Source organism: Thermobia domestica, chromosome 8 (assembly GCF_964235325.1).
Source record: "Thermobia domestica chromosome 8, izTheDome1.hap1.1, whole genome shotgun sequence".
Lineage (NCBI taxonomy): Eukaryota > Metazoa > Arthropoda > Insecta > Zygentoma > Lepismatidae > Thermobia > Thermobia domestica.
In genome coordinates, this window is record NC_137461.1 from 252,702,969 (window position 1) to 252,717,014 (window position 14,046).

The 14,046-nt window shown below is 35.9% G+C and overlaps 1 protein-coding gene across 1 annotated transcript in view; it reads right to left on the reverse strand.

Moving 5' to 3' along the window:
- The window catches only part of LOC145693547 (retinal guanylyl cyclase 2), a 980,145-nt gene that overhangs the window by 89,965 nt on the left and 876,134 nt on the right, over positions 1 to 14,046 (reverse strand). The window contains exon 11 of the mRNA XM_081769634.1: positions 9,856 to 9,936. Within this exon, the coding sequence (XP_081625760.1) occupies positions 9,856 to 9,936 (81 nt within the window). The remainder of the gene's footprint in view (positions 1 to 9,855; positions 9,937 to 14,046) is intronic.

Genomic DNA, 14,046 nt, shown 5'->3' on the forward strand with positions numbered 1-14,046 from the left:
CACGGAAACAATGTTGTCCATCAGAAACTTACTTGGTCGGGAATCGAACCAAAGACCCTACATACCAAAGGTAAATGCTCTACCATTTATATTTGTGTAAAAAAGATCAACTTATCATACCTCAGTTTCCTGAACAACCCGAGTTTCCTTGTATACAAGGTTTCTTTAACCTTTATCAAATGCGACAGGGACACGAACACATACATATCCACGACAGTTAAAATTCCAAAGGCTCTCCCACCGGGAGTCGAATCCGGGACCCCAGACCACTTAGCCACCGTGCCCCCTTGGATTGGATTAGATTCTAGCGTCCCTTTCAGCACCCAGGCTAAATGAGACGTGAACCCACAGTTTAACGTTTGGGATCGAACCACATGAGCTCCCTCCAGGAATGCAAACCGTGTATCTCGCATTGAAAAGCGCAAACTAACCATGTAACCAAGCAGGATCTCCTACTAAAACTTGATCTTTAACATCAGTGTTGAATTTTGGCATTTTCTATGTGGAACCGGTTTTTATAAAAACCGAAAGCCGGTTTCTCTAAAAACCGAAACCCGAAAAACCGACATTTCGGTTTTCTCCAAAACCGGTTCGGTTTTTCACCAAAACCGGTTTCGGTGAAAACTTTTCGAAAACACATAAAACTCTGTGGAAATGGATTCGGTTTCCTGAGAACAACGAAACACCATTCTGGGCAGAAATAGAACAAATTTTGGAAAAAAACTGGAATCGGTTTTGAAGAAAACCGAAACCGGACCAGGTAAAAAACCGAAACCGGTTTCGGTGAAAAACCGAAAACCGGAAAACCGGTTTTTGTGCCCACCACTAGTCTTAATATATTGATCGACGATTCCTTACGCTGTCTAAAATTACCTACAATACAGACTCAATACCAGTTATAAGCTACTTTTGTTGTGTCAAGAAAAATAAAAATCCTCAAATGATAAGAAACGTTACATAAGAGAAGCATGTCGCTGAAACTTATACACGTCAGAAAGAAACTCGTGGGTTTGACGTTGTTGATAAAGAGAGAATGACTTTTGAAAGAATGGACAATTCTTCTTTGCTAGCTTCTAAATTTGTTAGGTAAAAAGAAAATACCCTAGAAAATAAAGAAAAGAATAAAAATTGAAAGTTGTTCTGTATTGATTCACTGAAGACTATTAAAAAACAGCAGGTGAAGTGAGGGGCTAAAGAATATAAAAGAAACCCATTTACAAAATGGAAGATGTCTTACAACATATAACGAAATCCCACGAGGAAAAGAAAATATAAAAGACACGAAAAAAGGATTAGAAACCCATTATGATAGAGAAGAAAGATTTTTATTCTTTCTGTAGTTCTGAAGCAAAAGTTCTACATGGAATCAGGATATAGGCAGTATTATTATCTTCCTTGCTGTAATTAGTTCCATAGATCATTTAATCCATTAACAAATGATAAAAAATGAAATGTTGGATGAATTTCCGGAGATATGTATTTTCAGAGTCGTACATCAAGAGGCGTATTTGCTTTACGGAACTCACTGTTTTGTCAATGTTACCAAGTCCAAATACTTGGAAATCGTAATGAGGTCACGAAAACTGATTAAATTAAAGAAATAATCCACCAACATACAATGGAGGCTCCAGAATCGTACAAGAGGGAAAACATATCGTCGTTGGCCGAGAAAATGGCTTTGAGATCTCTAGTGATTTTTCACTTCCAAAGGTAATCTTTTACTTGCTGTGAGGCACAAATATTACTGATAAAATAACAATCAATTTGCTACTGTATAATCAAACATCCAAATTACATCATTATAAAGGAAATCTTTTGAAGCAGTTAACAAAGTTCTTTGAAAATATACAGGGTGTTTCAAAACAACACCGACAACGTTTAGGAGGCGATTCCTGTAGTCAAGATAAGATAAAAACTATAGAAAAACCTGGGTGCACAAATGCTTCCTTTCGAAGTTAGAGGCTGCCGAAAAAAAAAAGAACTTTAAAGGCCCATAGCTCCAAAAGTGTAGGGCTCCACCGTAGTCGGATCAAGACTTCACTTAGGAACTAGTATGTGCCTATTCAAATATCCATGTTTCAGAATCCTAATGTACTTACGCAACAATTTTTATAGAGGGAGTTTGGGTACGGGCATTTAATTTGAAGTACTCACCAAATACCTCTATAAAAATTGTTTTGTGAGTATCTTAGAATTCTGAAACATGGATATTTCAATAGGGCTCGTATTAGTTCCTAAGTGAAGTCTTGACCCGACTAAGGTAGGTTCCATACTTTTGGAGCTATTGACCTTTAAAGATATTTTTTTCATGTTTTCGGTAGCCTATAACTCCGAAAGGAAGCATTTGTGCACCCGGGTTGGTCTATACTCTTTGTCTTATCTTGGTGCCAGGAATTACCTCCCAAATGTTGGTCGGTGTTGTTTTGAAACACCCTGTATAATCAAGCACACCAATCTCTGCTGCGATCTTGAAACCATATTGTACTTGGTCTGTCTTTGGGCGCATGCTCGTCCGAGATAATTTTTGGAGGGTGAGGGTGCCAACTTGAATTCACCGTCCATTTATGTAAACAAACTAACAAACAAATGAAAGTTTCAGAGGGCTGAAAGTGATCGCAGGAGACTATATCCCCCGTGGCCTGTGGCCACACCCTAGCTATGCGCTTGTTCGGACGTAACAACGATAGTTGTTCGACTATTATTTGCGACTCTCGAGAATACGTAACTTAAACATCATAAACCTAACTTTATTGTGCACCGTTTCCTCTCTCTCTCTCTCTCTCTCTATTTCTCTGAGTAAAGTACACGTCGCAACCTTGGATTGATATTTACTCTTTCATACAGTGTTACCCAATGCCTACTACAAAGTGTTGCCAACTACAAATGAAAAAATGAAATAAAATCTGAGTTTTACGTCCCACGGTTATGCCGGTTAGGCTAAAGGAGACGGTGATTATGAGAAATGAGTGAAATGGTGGAATGAAGAAAGTGGGAGGAAACGGGAGAACCCCGAGGAAACCCACGCACACGGTGTTTGTCTATAATAAAGTTCACTTGGCGGGAGCAGGGTTTGAACCCGGGACCCCATGCACAAGAGGTGAACAACTACACATGAAATCACGACAAGTTCTCGAGTCATCAAAAGGCCCTTATTTTTATCTTCTGAACAGATACTACAGACTTGCCTTTTGACCGTAATGGTTCTATTATCGCTTATTCCGTTGGCAACACTTTCCACAATTGAATATTACTTCTACCAGGACAGATATTCATATTATGTTCAAACTTTAGAAAACCATTTACCCTGCGCTACATGAAGTTGCCATTGCGCATTGTTTTCTATATCTATATTATAAACGAATGTAAAAAATCCTGAACAAACAAATTGTGTGGTATACATTTGATTTTCGAATATATGTAAATTTTGTTACGTGTAATTGACAGCACTCCATTCAGTTCTTTCATTAATCATAAATAAACAGCGAACAAACGAAAATCTTACATGAACAACGATTGAGAAAAACGATAATCAAAAGATTTATGTCGTGGTGTTAGTCTAGCAGCTAGGAGAGTCCTGTTGGGAGTTTGAGAGCCAGAAGGTTTGTTTGTTTTACCGAGTTCTACTATCTTTAGTGTTTTTTAAAAAATTGGTCACATGTTCTGAATCATGGTCATTATTGCGCAATGGCCGCCATCTTGAATATTCCTTTCGTATTCACTACAGTTTTCTTAAATACATCTAGCTCAAGCTGTAATTGTCGCAAAGTTATCAATTATACCTCGTTCGATTTGCAGTAGTATAGGCTTTTAGGTGACGTTATTCACTTGTCAGTAATACACACAATAGGGAAGTAAAGGAGGGAAATTTTGAAAAATTCCCTCAAAATTTTCCTTTTACCGATTTTTGCTATTGTTATATGGCAACGCTGGGTTCTAGGCGAGAAAGAAAAATTACATACATTTCCTGTAATGTGATAAATATATGCTGAAAGTTTTGTCTTGATTGGTTCACTAGCAGAGGAGTAATAAAATATTTTGTTAGAGCGACCAAAATCATAAAATACAATCTTTGGATTTAATGAAAGTACTTTCGTCACATAGAAAGACCTCCAGCTCAGACTGTAATTGCCGCAGAGGTACAAATAATATTTCGTTTTATAATTTGTTTGATTAGAGTAATAAATTGTGTGGATTAATCTAACATATGTGGCATTATAACTTATGACAAGGAAGTATAAGGGAAATAAATATAAAATTCATACGAAATATTTTCCTTTAATAATGTGGAAACACTAAAAGATAGAAGTGGAACTACTAGAAATTCACTAAACATTAATACCCAATATTTAATTCACAAGTGAAGACATAGATTAAAAAAAAATCGTAACATTTCATGTTTCGTAATTAAGAAATGTGTTCCAAATTTGATATCAAGTGATATTTTCAAACAGCAATTTATTCTTCTTCTTACATAGCAGTCCACAAATGTCTGATAAACTAACACTTTCATCCCACATTTACACACATATTCTTCACTTTACATTTACAGAAGGACAACACGGTATTTGTTTCACTCTATCGTTATTATTGGCTTAAGATATCCTGCTTCTTCTATGTAACCGTACTCTAGTGGATTCAGTGGTTGGGCTTCATCCAGCTCAGTCATCCATATGTAGCACTGAAGATATGCACGCTGTATATGAAAGACTATCGTTGATGATGGTGGACATAGTTGAGAAAAGTTGATAGCTTTTGCTTTGTGGTATTGTTCAAATCGTACCATATCACAGTTTTTTTTTTTTTTTGATGAACCAAGTACTTTTGCGATAAAAAGCTCGGCATTTTGTATCATTCCTTCATCCAAGGGAGCAACCCCAAAATTTTTCAACAGGGTTCCTGATGTCATTGCTGTTTTAAGTGCCATAAGTTTTGTCCCAACCTTACCTGTGGTATCGCAACCAGTTAAACTGTGAACAGCAGGAAGAACATATAAAAGTGTGTCGTCCATGTTCTCCGTCATTTTGTGAAGTGGTATGTACCTCATAGATGGTCGTGGGTCGTGTCTTTAACAACCCACAGTTCTTTCAGGCCACATTTTTTATAACTCTTTTTGAAATGATATAGTGCGGAAATCATAACGTCTGTATCTACTGAGGCAATCATAACTCTTTCAATGGAATCAGTTTCGACCATGTGTTGGATGTGTTTCATGATTCTATCATCAGCTTCCTCACATTCACAGTAAAGATCTGGTACCAAACTAACAGATCCTTCGGTCAATTTCAGGCACAGCTTTGGGTTATGTTTGTGACCTCCTCCCAAATACAAAGATTTTATAGAATTTGCTTGATCGACAATCCACTCAATGAAGAGTTCTTGCAAACGTGCTTTGTTCGGGCTTGAGGCCCAAAAAGTATCCATGTTGACAGGAAGGAGTGCATTTGGGTTAGTAGGAATCACATCATTAGGATCAACATTTTTTTTGTTGCCTCAGTCGCTCCCAGTTTTTGATACTTTTATCTTGATACAAGTCAAACACTATGTCAGTGCGCAAACAACCTTCGGAGAGTTTTAAAAATATTTTCCAAATAGTCAAAGTAGTCTCCGAACGTCTTACACATAAGTCGTTTGACATAGACTTTTCGCGCGTACACCATAAAGTCAATCACCATTGCTGCTCTCGTTTCCTGCGTTGGTAGATGACTAACTACATCATTCTTATTCAAAAAGTGTTTTTCAACTTCTTTCCTGAGTTGTGCTTTATCTGCTTTCTTTAAGAACCCATCATCTGTTAGATAATACGATGTAGATGTAAGCTTGTATTTTAGTATTGTCTCAATATCGAAATTTCTTGAACATGCTATTTCTATGAACCGAATAGCATTATTTGTTTCTTGGAGTGCCGTCTCGGTTGCATATATGTGTTTCTTTGTCTTTGGAAATTGTTTATGTATGGGATCTAGAATACCTTTGGATTTGTCAATAAGCCTTTCTTGAACGAAGTTTTTGTAGCTAGTTCTCCTTTTCCTTGTATAGAGTAAGTACTCAGCTATTACTTAATCAATTTTTGTTCCATTTATAATGTTAGAAATTCCACAACTATCAACTTTCGAAAAGGGATTTCCTCTCTCAAGCACAAGAGTTATCATCTCTGAAATATTTTGCTGCTCTTGAATTGTTAAAGACTTCGAAAACTCATGATGAAGAGCATATTCATCGTCTTCATTAAGGCCACAAAACCGTCTCAAAAAGTATGTTATATTTTCTTTCTCATGTTTGATCAGATCGTGTTTTCTCACGGCTTCTTTTCGTCTGGTTTCTCCGATTATGCCTCCAGATCCCTTGGCTGGCTTATTGTAGTGTTGCTCTAGTGCTTGATCCAATGCAACGCTGCTAAATCTATTTTACTGTTGAACTGTGAAATGACCGTTCTTAAACTCATTATAGATCAGAGGATGTTCTTGTTCTAGTTTTAAGCAATCGTGGTAATATAGAGTACACCACCGTGCATAATTTGTTCTGTCTAATGAGAAGAAAAGTGGCAAACACTCTCTTAGGCTGCACACATGCAAGTCCCAGTTATTTTCTCTGTCCGCTCGAATTAAGTCTCGGAGAAGAGGAGCAAGTGTGGAGACAAACTGATCCCAATAAGCAAACATTTCACTTTTTTGTGCTCCACTTTCTCTAAATTTCTCAAAGTCCATTCTGATGGCACTCAGGTTTTCGATAGCACATTTAGTTTCTTTAGATAAACTTTGTTCTTCATACACTGATAACTGTATGCGTTTTACTATTGAGAACGATTCGGAGTATTTAGTTATGTTAATCTGTTCCATGAACGCCTTCCACTCCAGTGTTTCCATTACTTCACAAAGCATTCCTATTGCTCTAACTCCCCTGCTATAGTGGTTTCCTTTTAAAGCGCTTTCAGCAGTGTGTGGACCCATGGTTTCAGTCTGAACAAGAATTTCCAAAGCTCCACTGCTCTTGAGGTATAGACCAATACATGCAAGCACGACTTTATGAAGAAGAAATCCTCCAAGGCCAAGAAATATGTTGGAAAACTTTTCGGGTTGAAGAAGCTGAATTTCTTTAGCTATATGATATACGCCTTCGTCACACCACAGTGAACTCTCTTCGACATTTAACTGGTGCAAGATATCTTGGAAATTACACATTGTTGTATAAATAGAGTCACACTGAGTTGCAGGATAGATAGTATTGGAGTATATCCTGTAATGGTCCTGTGAGATGGATATTCAGATAGTGCACTCATAAAAACGTTTCTAGAGGGAATCTCAGCTTCCTGAGGGAAATCTAATTGAGGTACTTTGGATTTTTTTAAAAAATCTTGAAAGAAACCATATGCAATCTAAATTTCTGCCTGGCTGTTTTATTTCATTTGCTGTAATTAGGACATTGCTAGGAACGACAGTACTGAGGATACTGCACCTTGTTTTTAGCTTTGTGTAGTACAATAATTTTTGGGCATCTATATCTTTAATGAGAGTTCGTGAAGTGACATCAATGCCAAACGTTCCCAGGTATCTCTCTGGACTATCAGGTTCTTCTAACGAGACGTTAAGTTTATCACTCAGATGAAGGTCTTGAAACAAGACAAGTACTGTGTCGTGTGTTCCATGCATTCCTGAAAATGTAGCTTCTTCTCTGTCGAAATTGTCCATAGCACCTCGAACAGGAATGTTGGGTTTTATTGATGGAGGTATGGGAACACGGTGTCCTTTAGCCCTAATAATAGTCCTGTTTGCTAGCATTTGATCTTGACGTAGTACATCATCATAACTGCAGCATAGTACATCATCATAACTGCAGCATAGGAAGAAAATCTTGAATCACTTACCTTTAAATCATTAATCTTCGCTTTATTGACGGCTTCGACGTTAACCTCGACTTTTGGTCATAGTAAGACTCCAACAGTGCTGCCAACCTACGCACCAAAAAATTTCCCCTTGTATTTACTGTGCTACAGAGAAAAATAGAAACTTTTAAGCGTATTTTCCACATTTTTTTGATCCTTCTCATACGCACTTCTGGCAAGCCACCTAAAGGCCTATATCATTAAAAGTAGATCTTGATATTATTTGTATCTCTGCGGCAATTACAGTCTGAGCTGAAGGTCTTTCTATGTGACAAAAGTACTTTCATTAAATCCAAAGATTGTTAGAGCGACCAAAATCATAAAATACAAAATATTTTATTACTCCTCTGCTAGTGAACCAATCAAGACAAAACTTTCAGCCTATATTTATCACATTACAGGAAATGTATGTAATTTTTCTTTCTCGCCTAGAACCCAGCGTTGCCATATAACAATAGCAAAAAAATCGGTAAAAGGGAAAATTTTGAGTGAAATTTTCAAAATTTCCCTCCTTTACTTCCCTATTGTGTGTATTACTGACAAGTGAATAACGTCACCTAAAAGCCTATGCTATTGTAAATCGAACGAAGTATAACTGATAACTTTGCGACAATTACAGCTTGAGCTAGATGTATTTAAGAAAACTGTAGTGAATACGAAAGGAATATTCAAGATGGCGGCCATTGCGCAATAATGACCATGATTCAGAACATGTGACCAATTTTTTAAAAAACACTAAAGATAGTAGATCTCGGTAAAACAAACAAACCTTCTGGCTCTCAAACTCCCAACAGGACTTTCCTAGCTGCTGGATTATGTGCCATACGAGTTGGGTCATGGGTCATTTTTCATTGTTCACGCCATCTGCTCTAATAACAGGATTCGCCCTGTCTCAGTGGCAGAGCACTCACCTCTGATGCGCGAGGTCCCTAATTTGATTCCAGCTACCGCCAAGCGGTCTTTGTGGTGGACGAACATTGTGTATATGGATTTTCTCGGGGTTTCCTAATCTATATATATATATATATATATATATATATATATATATATATATATATATATATATATATATATATATATATATATATATATATATATTAAAGCTCGTCGGGAAGAAAGTGTGTGTAGCTTTACAGTAGCTAAAGAAAATTCTATCCCGGCTGTTTACCTATTAGGAGATCACATGATGCTACAGCTGATAATGACAAGAATGAACTATGTTTTTCACTTTTTTACTGCGGATATATTGAATGTCTGACATCTTTGGTTTTGTACAATGTTGAAATTAAAAATACTCACTTCATTTAAATTTATTGCGTAGTCCGAGGGAGATCTAGTTCGATTCCAAGCCATGTGAGTTTGCGGTAGACAATATCTAAAGATCCATAAGTTTTCAGCAGGTTCTACCATTCCTTCCAAGATTCTAATACCATCAATACTTTTACCTGGAGTACCAATCCTCTCCACGTGTTTGGGTGTAACTCCTAAAGTTTATCATTCTCTCCCAAGATTAACACTCCCTCCCCCCCAAAAAATTACCATTCTGTCCTTTCTAAATATATGTTTTTCTCCCCTAACAAATTCAACGTTCTCCAGTTTGATTGTACCCTTTTCAACGAAAAATTGTGTTCTCCAATATTCTCATGGATGCAATCTGCCCCCTAAAATCCGCCTTTGTATACTTCTGACTTTCAGTAATCATCCGTCTCCTTTATCCTAACGGACATATACGTGGGACGTTCTCTAAAGTTTTCAATTCATGACACACAACCTTTAAACAAGTAGCGTCATTTTGCTTTAGGGGACGGGGTTTATACTCTCCATTATCAGTAAAGTTTCATGTTTTTATTAGTATACTATGATATTATTGATTAAAATGTAAAAATATCTCGAACTCAGCAGGAGGGGCAATTGCCCTTCCTCAAGGACCAAATGACTCCATTGTTTTAAACACAATATCATTTTATAATACTCACCGTAACTAGAATGTCCATGGCTTTGCTTTTTAACTCAAATGTTGCCTGGATTGGAAGATATTTAACCTGCACAACGTCACCCTGTAATTAACAAAATGGTTAATTAACAAACTAAGAGTAATACAATATTTTAAACAATGTTTACAATATATAGTAAAGTGTGGGACTTCTTTTGAAGTTTGTATAACAAAAAGGTGATTTAGAAGTCGCTCAAAAAGCTTCAAGATAAATTAAATGAATAACTGAACTTAATTGAACTTCTGAAAACAATTTTCACGTCGACAAGAGTCCTGGAAGATGCAAATTGATTCTTTTGCAAATTTATTTTTTTGGCCTTTTCTGATGTGATTCGTGTGGTAACTTTTAAATGTTTCTGACAGACTTAAAAAAATATATATTCTCATTGGGAGAAATTCATCATTCTGAAGCAGGTGTGCACCCAGAATTTTTTGTTGGGAGAGATCCAAGCTTTGGAGGGTGTTCTAATACTACAAGTCACTACGTCTATGCAGTAATGAATGGGTAATATTCGACACACGTAAAGACAATAAATAATTGTAAAATACTTTCACTTATATTTTCAGAAAAAAAAATAACAGAAGTAGATTGTTTTTATTGAGAAAAGTGCAGATGAAATGTAAGATTAAGGTTAGTTTAAAGGGACAAGTTTTGCCGATAGATGTTACTACAGTCTTCGTATCTCTTCTATGTATTTTTTCCTTTCACCACGAAAATTCATAATTCCTCTTACAAATTTCAAACTACAGACTTCAAATTTTTAGACAAGGAACTTCATAACATATCGAAGGCAACAATCCGTGCCTTTTTTTATTTAGAACTTTCTTCATTGTTGTAACAGTATATTGCAACAATCCAATATTTGGATATCCAATTTTAACAATTAAGCTATTTCAACAATGAAGAAAATTTTAAATAAAAAATCGGCACGAATTGTAGCCTTCGATAGGTTATCAAGTTCTTTCTCTAAAAATTTGAAATGTGCAGTGTGGAATTTGTAAGAGAAATCGTGAATTTTAGTGAAAGATAAAAAAAAAAGAGATACGAGGAATGTAGTGACATCTATCGGCAAAACTTGCTCTTTAAACCAGCCTTAAATTTTCATGCTACATCAGTCATTTCCCATTTAAGCAAGTATAGTTTTATTGAGAAAGTTTACAAATGTATGTTGAATAAGGAAAATTTTTAAGGAGGAATCCGAACCCGGTAGATCTCCGTGGGTGTGCATCTGTTCTGAAATCAAGTAGGCTTCCAGGCCATTCAACAGAATCGCACCGAAATCGTCTGTTAAGAAAATTGCACACATCATTCACTTTAAAATTACGCATCTATACTAGTGCGATTTCTGGATCGTATTTCATTACCTTATTTTGAAGTATTTAATAAATTGGAAACAAATGTATTAAAATACTCACACTTCATATACATTATATTATATATTCCTATTTTATGTATTTCGTTGATATACAGGGTTGAGAGTCATTCAGTGCATGGTTTCATTTTTATGAGAATGGAGAAATATTAATAAAGTACTACCATGAGCAAAATAAATGACGCGTCTCTTTATTTTGAAGTTTTTTGAAAATATCTCCGTTTTCTTTATATGTTCGAAATTTCGGGAGGTTTCCCCAGCAGGACAGGTTAATAACAAACCCGTTTTTAATATTTGTGTTAGATATTAGCTTAAAATAAAGAAATTAGAAGCAAAAAACATTAAATCGACAGAAATCTTGAGAATTACCAACTCTGCTAAAGTGGGAAATTTTCAAGAACACGAGGGAATTCTGTATTTCAACACGAAGCAGCGACATCTATGTCATTGAGAGAAATGTGGATTAAATCTACAAACTAAACTTTTAACGAATATTTCTAGTATGTCTTATTATATGCATTATCTGCAAACTCCAAATATATGAATATATGCTAAGTATTAACATAAAGATAGAGCAAATAGTGGAAATTATCTATGGAAAAGGACGAATTGGTAGGACGATCGTAATGAAATATCGCCTTTACCGGAACAGGCTCAGTTCACGTAAAAAAAACAAATAGCTCAGTTGGTTAAAGCAACTAGTCTGTATGCTGAAGGTAGCGGGTTCGATCCCGCGGAAGTGCCGTTATCATTTTTATCACTACACTACGGTTATTTTTTATTTTTTTATTTGGGAAAGAATCAAATTGTAACGTATGTGTAAATCTCATGATGATACCAAAAAAAGAAAAAATGCTGTTGGCGCACTTGCATTAGCGTCCCTAATTTTGTTTGCAAACCTGCCGTGTCGTGACAAAACGCTGTAACTTTGGCGAAGAAGTTTTGCGAAAATGAGCCTTAATGTTTTCATCCGAAAATGTGATCTGTATCGTGTAGAACCAGTGTAACTAGGCAATAATGGTCAACCAATCAATTTTCACCAAATTTAATCACACAACATGCATTTACGTAACATTACATGTAACCACGTGTTTCCAAAGTCAAGATACACTATTTCTACACGATACAGATCACATTTTCGGATGAAAACTTTAAGGCTCATTTTCGCAAAACTTCTTCGCCAAAGTTACAGCGTTTTGTCACGACACGGCAGAAACAGTGCCCCTGTGCTCACTGCTCACCATATGCTCGCTGGCGCATAACGAATGTTTCCCAGTAAATGTTAATTCTAATTTGGAGAATTTTATAAAGTTTCACAATATTTCTCACTAGATAGTCTTCCATCTACGTGTTTGGATATTTTGATAACAGATTTCCCTATTAAATGTTTAATTTTCCCTAGATGTTTAATTACGGAAAAGTTTTACAATGTATTTGTATTGAATTGAAATTGTTTTGAATTTACTACATAAGGTAAGTAGACCGAAGGAGGAGAACTAAAGTAATTGATATTCTACGTAAAAGCAACCTATTGTAGAATGATGATGCTTCTTACCTTCAGCACATAATCTTTACGTTAGAGAGTCAGACAGAAAAAAATCCTGGTTTTTCCTCCTCTATGACCACCCATCTTAAACCTCTACATATCATTGTTCGTCTCACAAAATTTCGGTGCTCCAAAAACATTCAAATAATAATAATAATAATAATAATAATAATAATAATAATAATAATAATAATAATAATAATAATAATAATAATAATAATAATCCTGAATATGCCATCCTTACATAATGTAGGATATCTTAGTTTCCTAGTTTAAATCTTAAATATCTTAGTTTAAAATGCTTTCTTTAGTACTTATTTGAGCAACCATGTAGGAGGGGGTACGACTTTTTATTTTGCCCCTCTCATTTCAGTAGCCTTCCAACAGAAAGTAATTTTTGATAAGCAGGACAGACAAAATGAATAGGAAATATATTTACAGCATCCTCTCCCCTTTCATGATTGGAATATCACGTAATATTTTTTATTCTACGAAAGATGGCCCTGTGCGGTTAGGGGTAGGTAACTAAAAAAATACCTAATATATAGTTCCCCTTGATTGTAATATTACCGCTTCTTTATTTGTACGAGGGAGCCCCTACACAATCAAGGATGACAAAAAGAATAGGAAGAGTGTATATTGATTCCAGTGGTGGATCCAGCACGAACTCCTGGGGGAGGGGAGGGGAAGTGAAACATTCTTTTGATGATGTGAAGCTGTCACACATTACCAGTTAACTAAACTAAACAATAGTAGGGGGAACTGGAACCCAGTCAGTTTAAATTGATGTAAAAGTTTAATTTTTGGATTCATATTAAAGTTTTGGTTTCAAATGAGAATTTCAGTCCAAGTGGTCAATGATCAAATCTCGTGGGGCTCTTCAGTGTAGGCTAATACGGCCCCCTTATGAGAAAAGGCAAAATTATTAACATGTTTATAACTTTCGAATTTTTCGTCTATTTTAAAGAAATATTTTGCTTCGTATTAAAGTGTTGGTTCCAAATGAAAAACTCAGTCCGAGTGGACAATGATCAAATCTCCGGGGGGGTCTTCAGTATAGGGGGCTACGGCTCCCTTATGGGAAAAGGCAAAAATATGAAAATGCTTATAACTTCCGAATTTTCCGTCTATTTTAAAGAAATTATTGGCTTCATATTAAAGTCTTGGCTTCAAATGACAATTTCAGTCCGTGTGGACAATGATCAAATCTCGGAGAGCTCTTCGGTGTAGGGGTTTCGGCTTCTTTATGGGACAA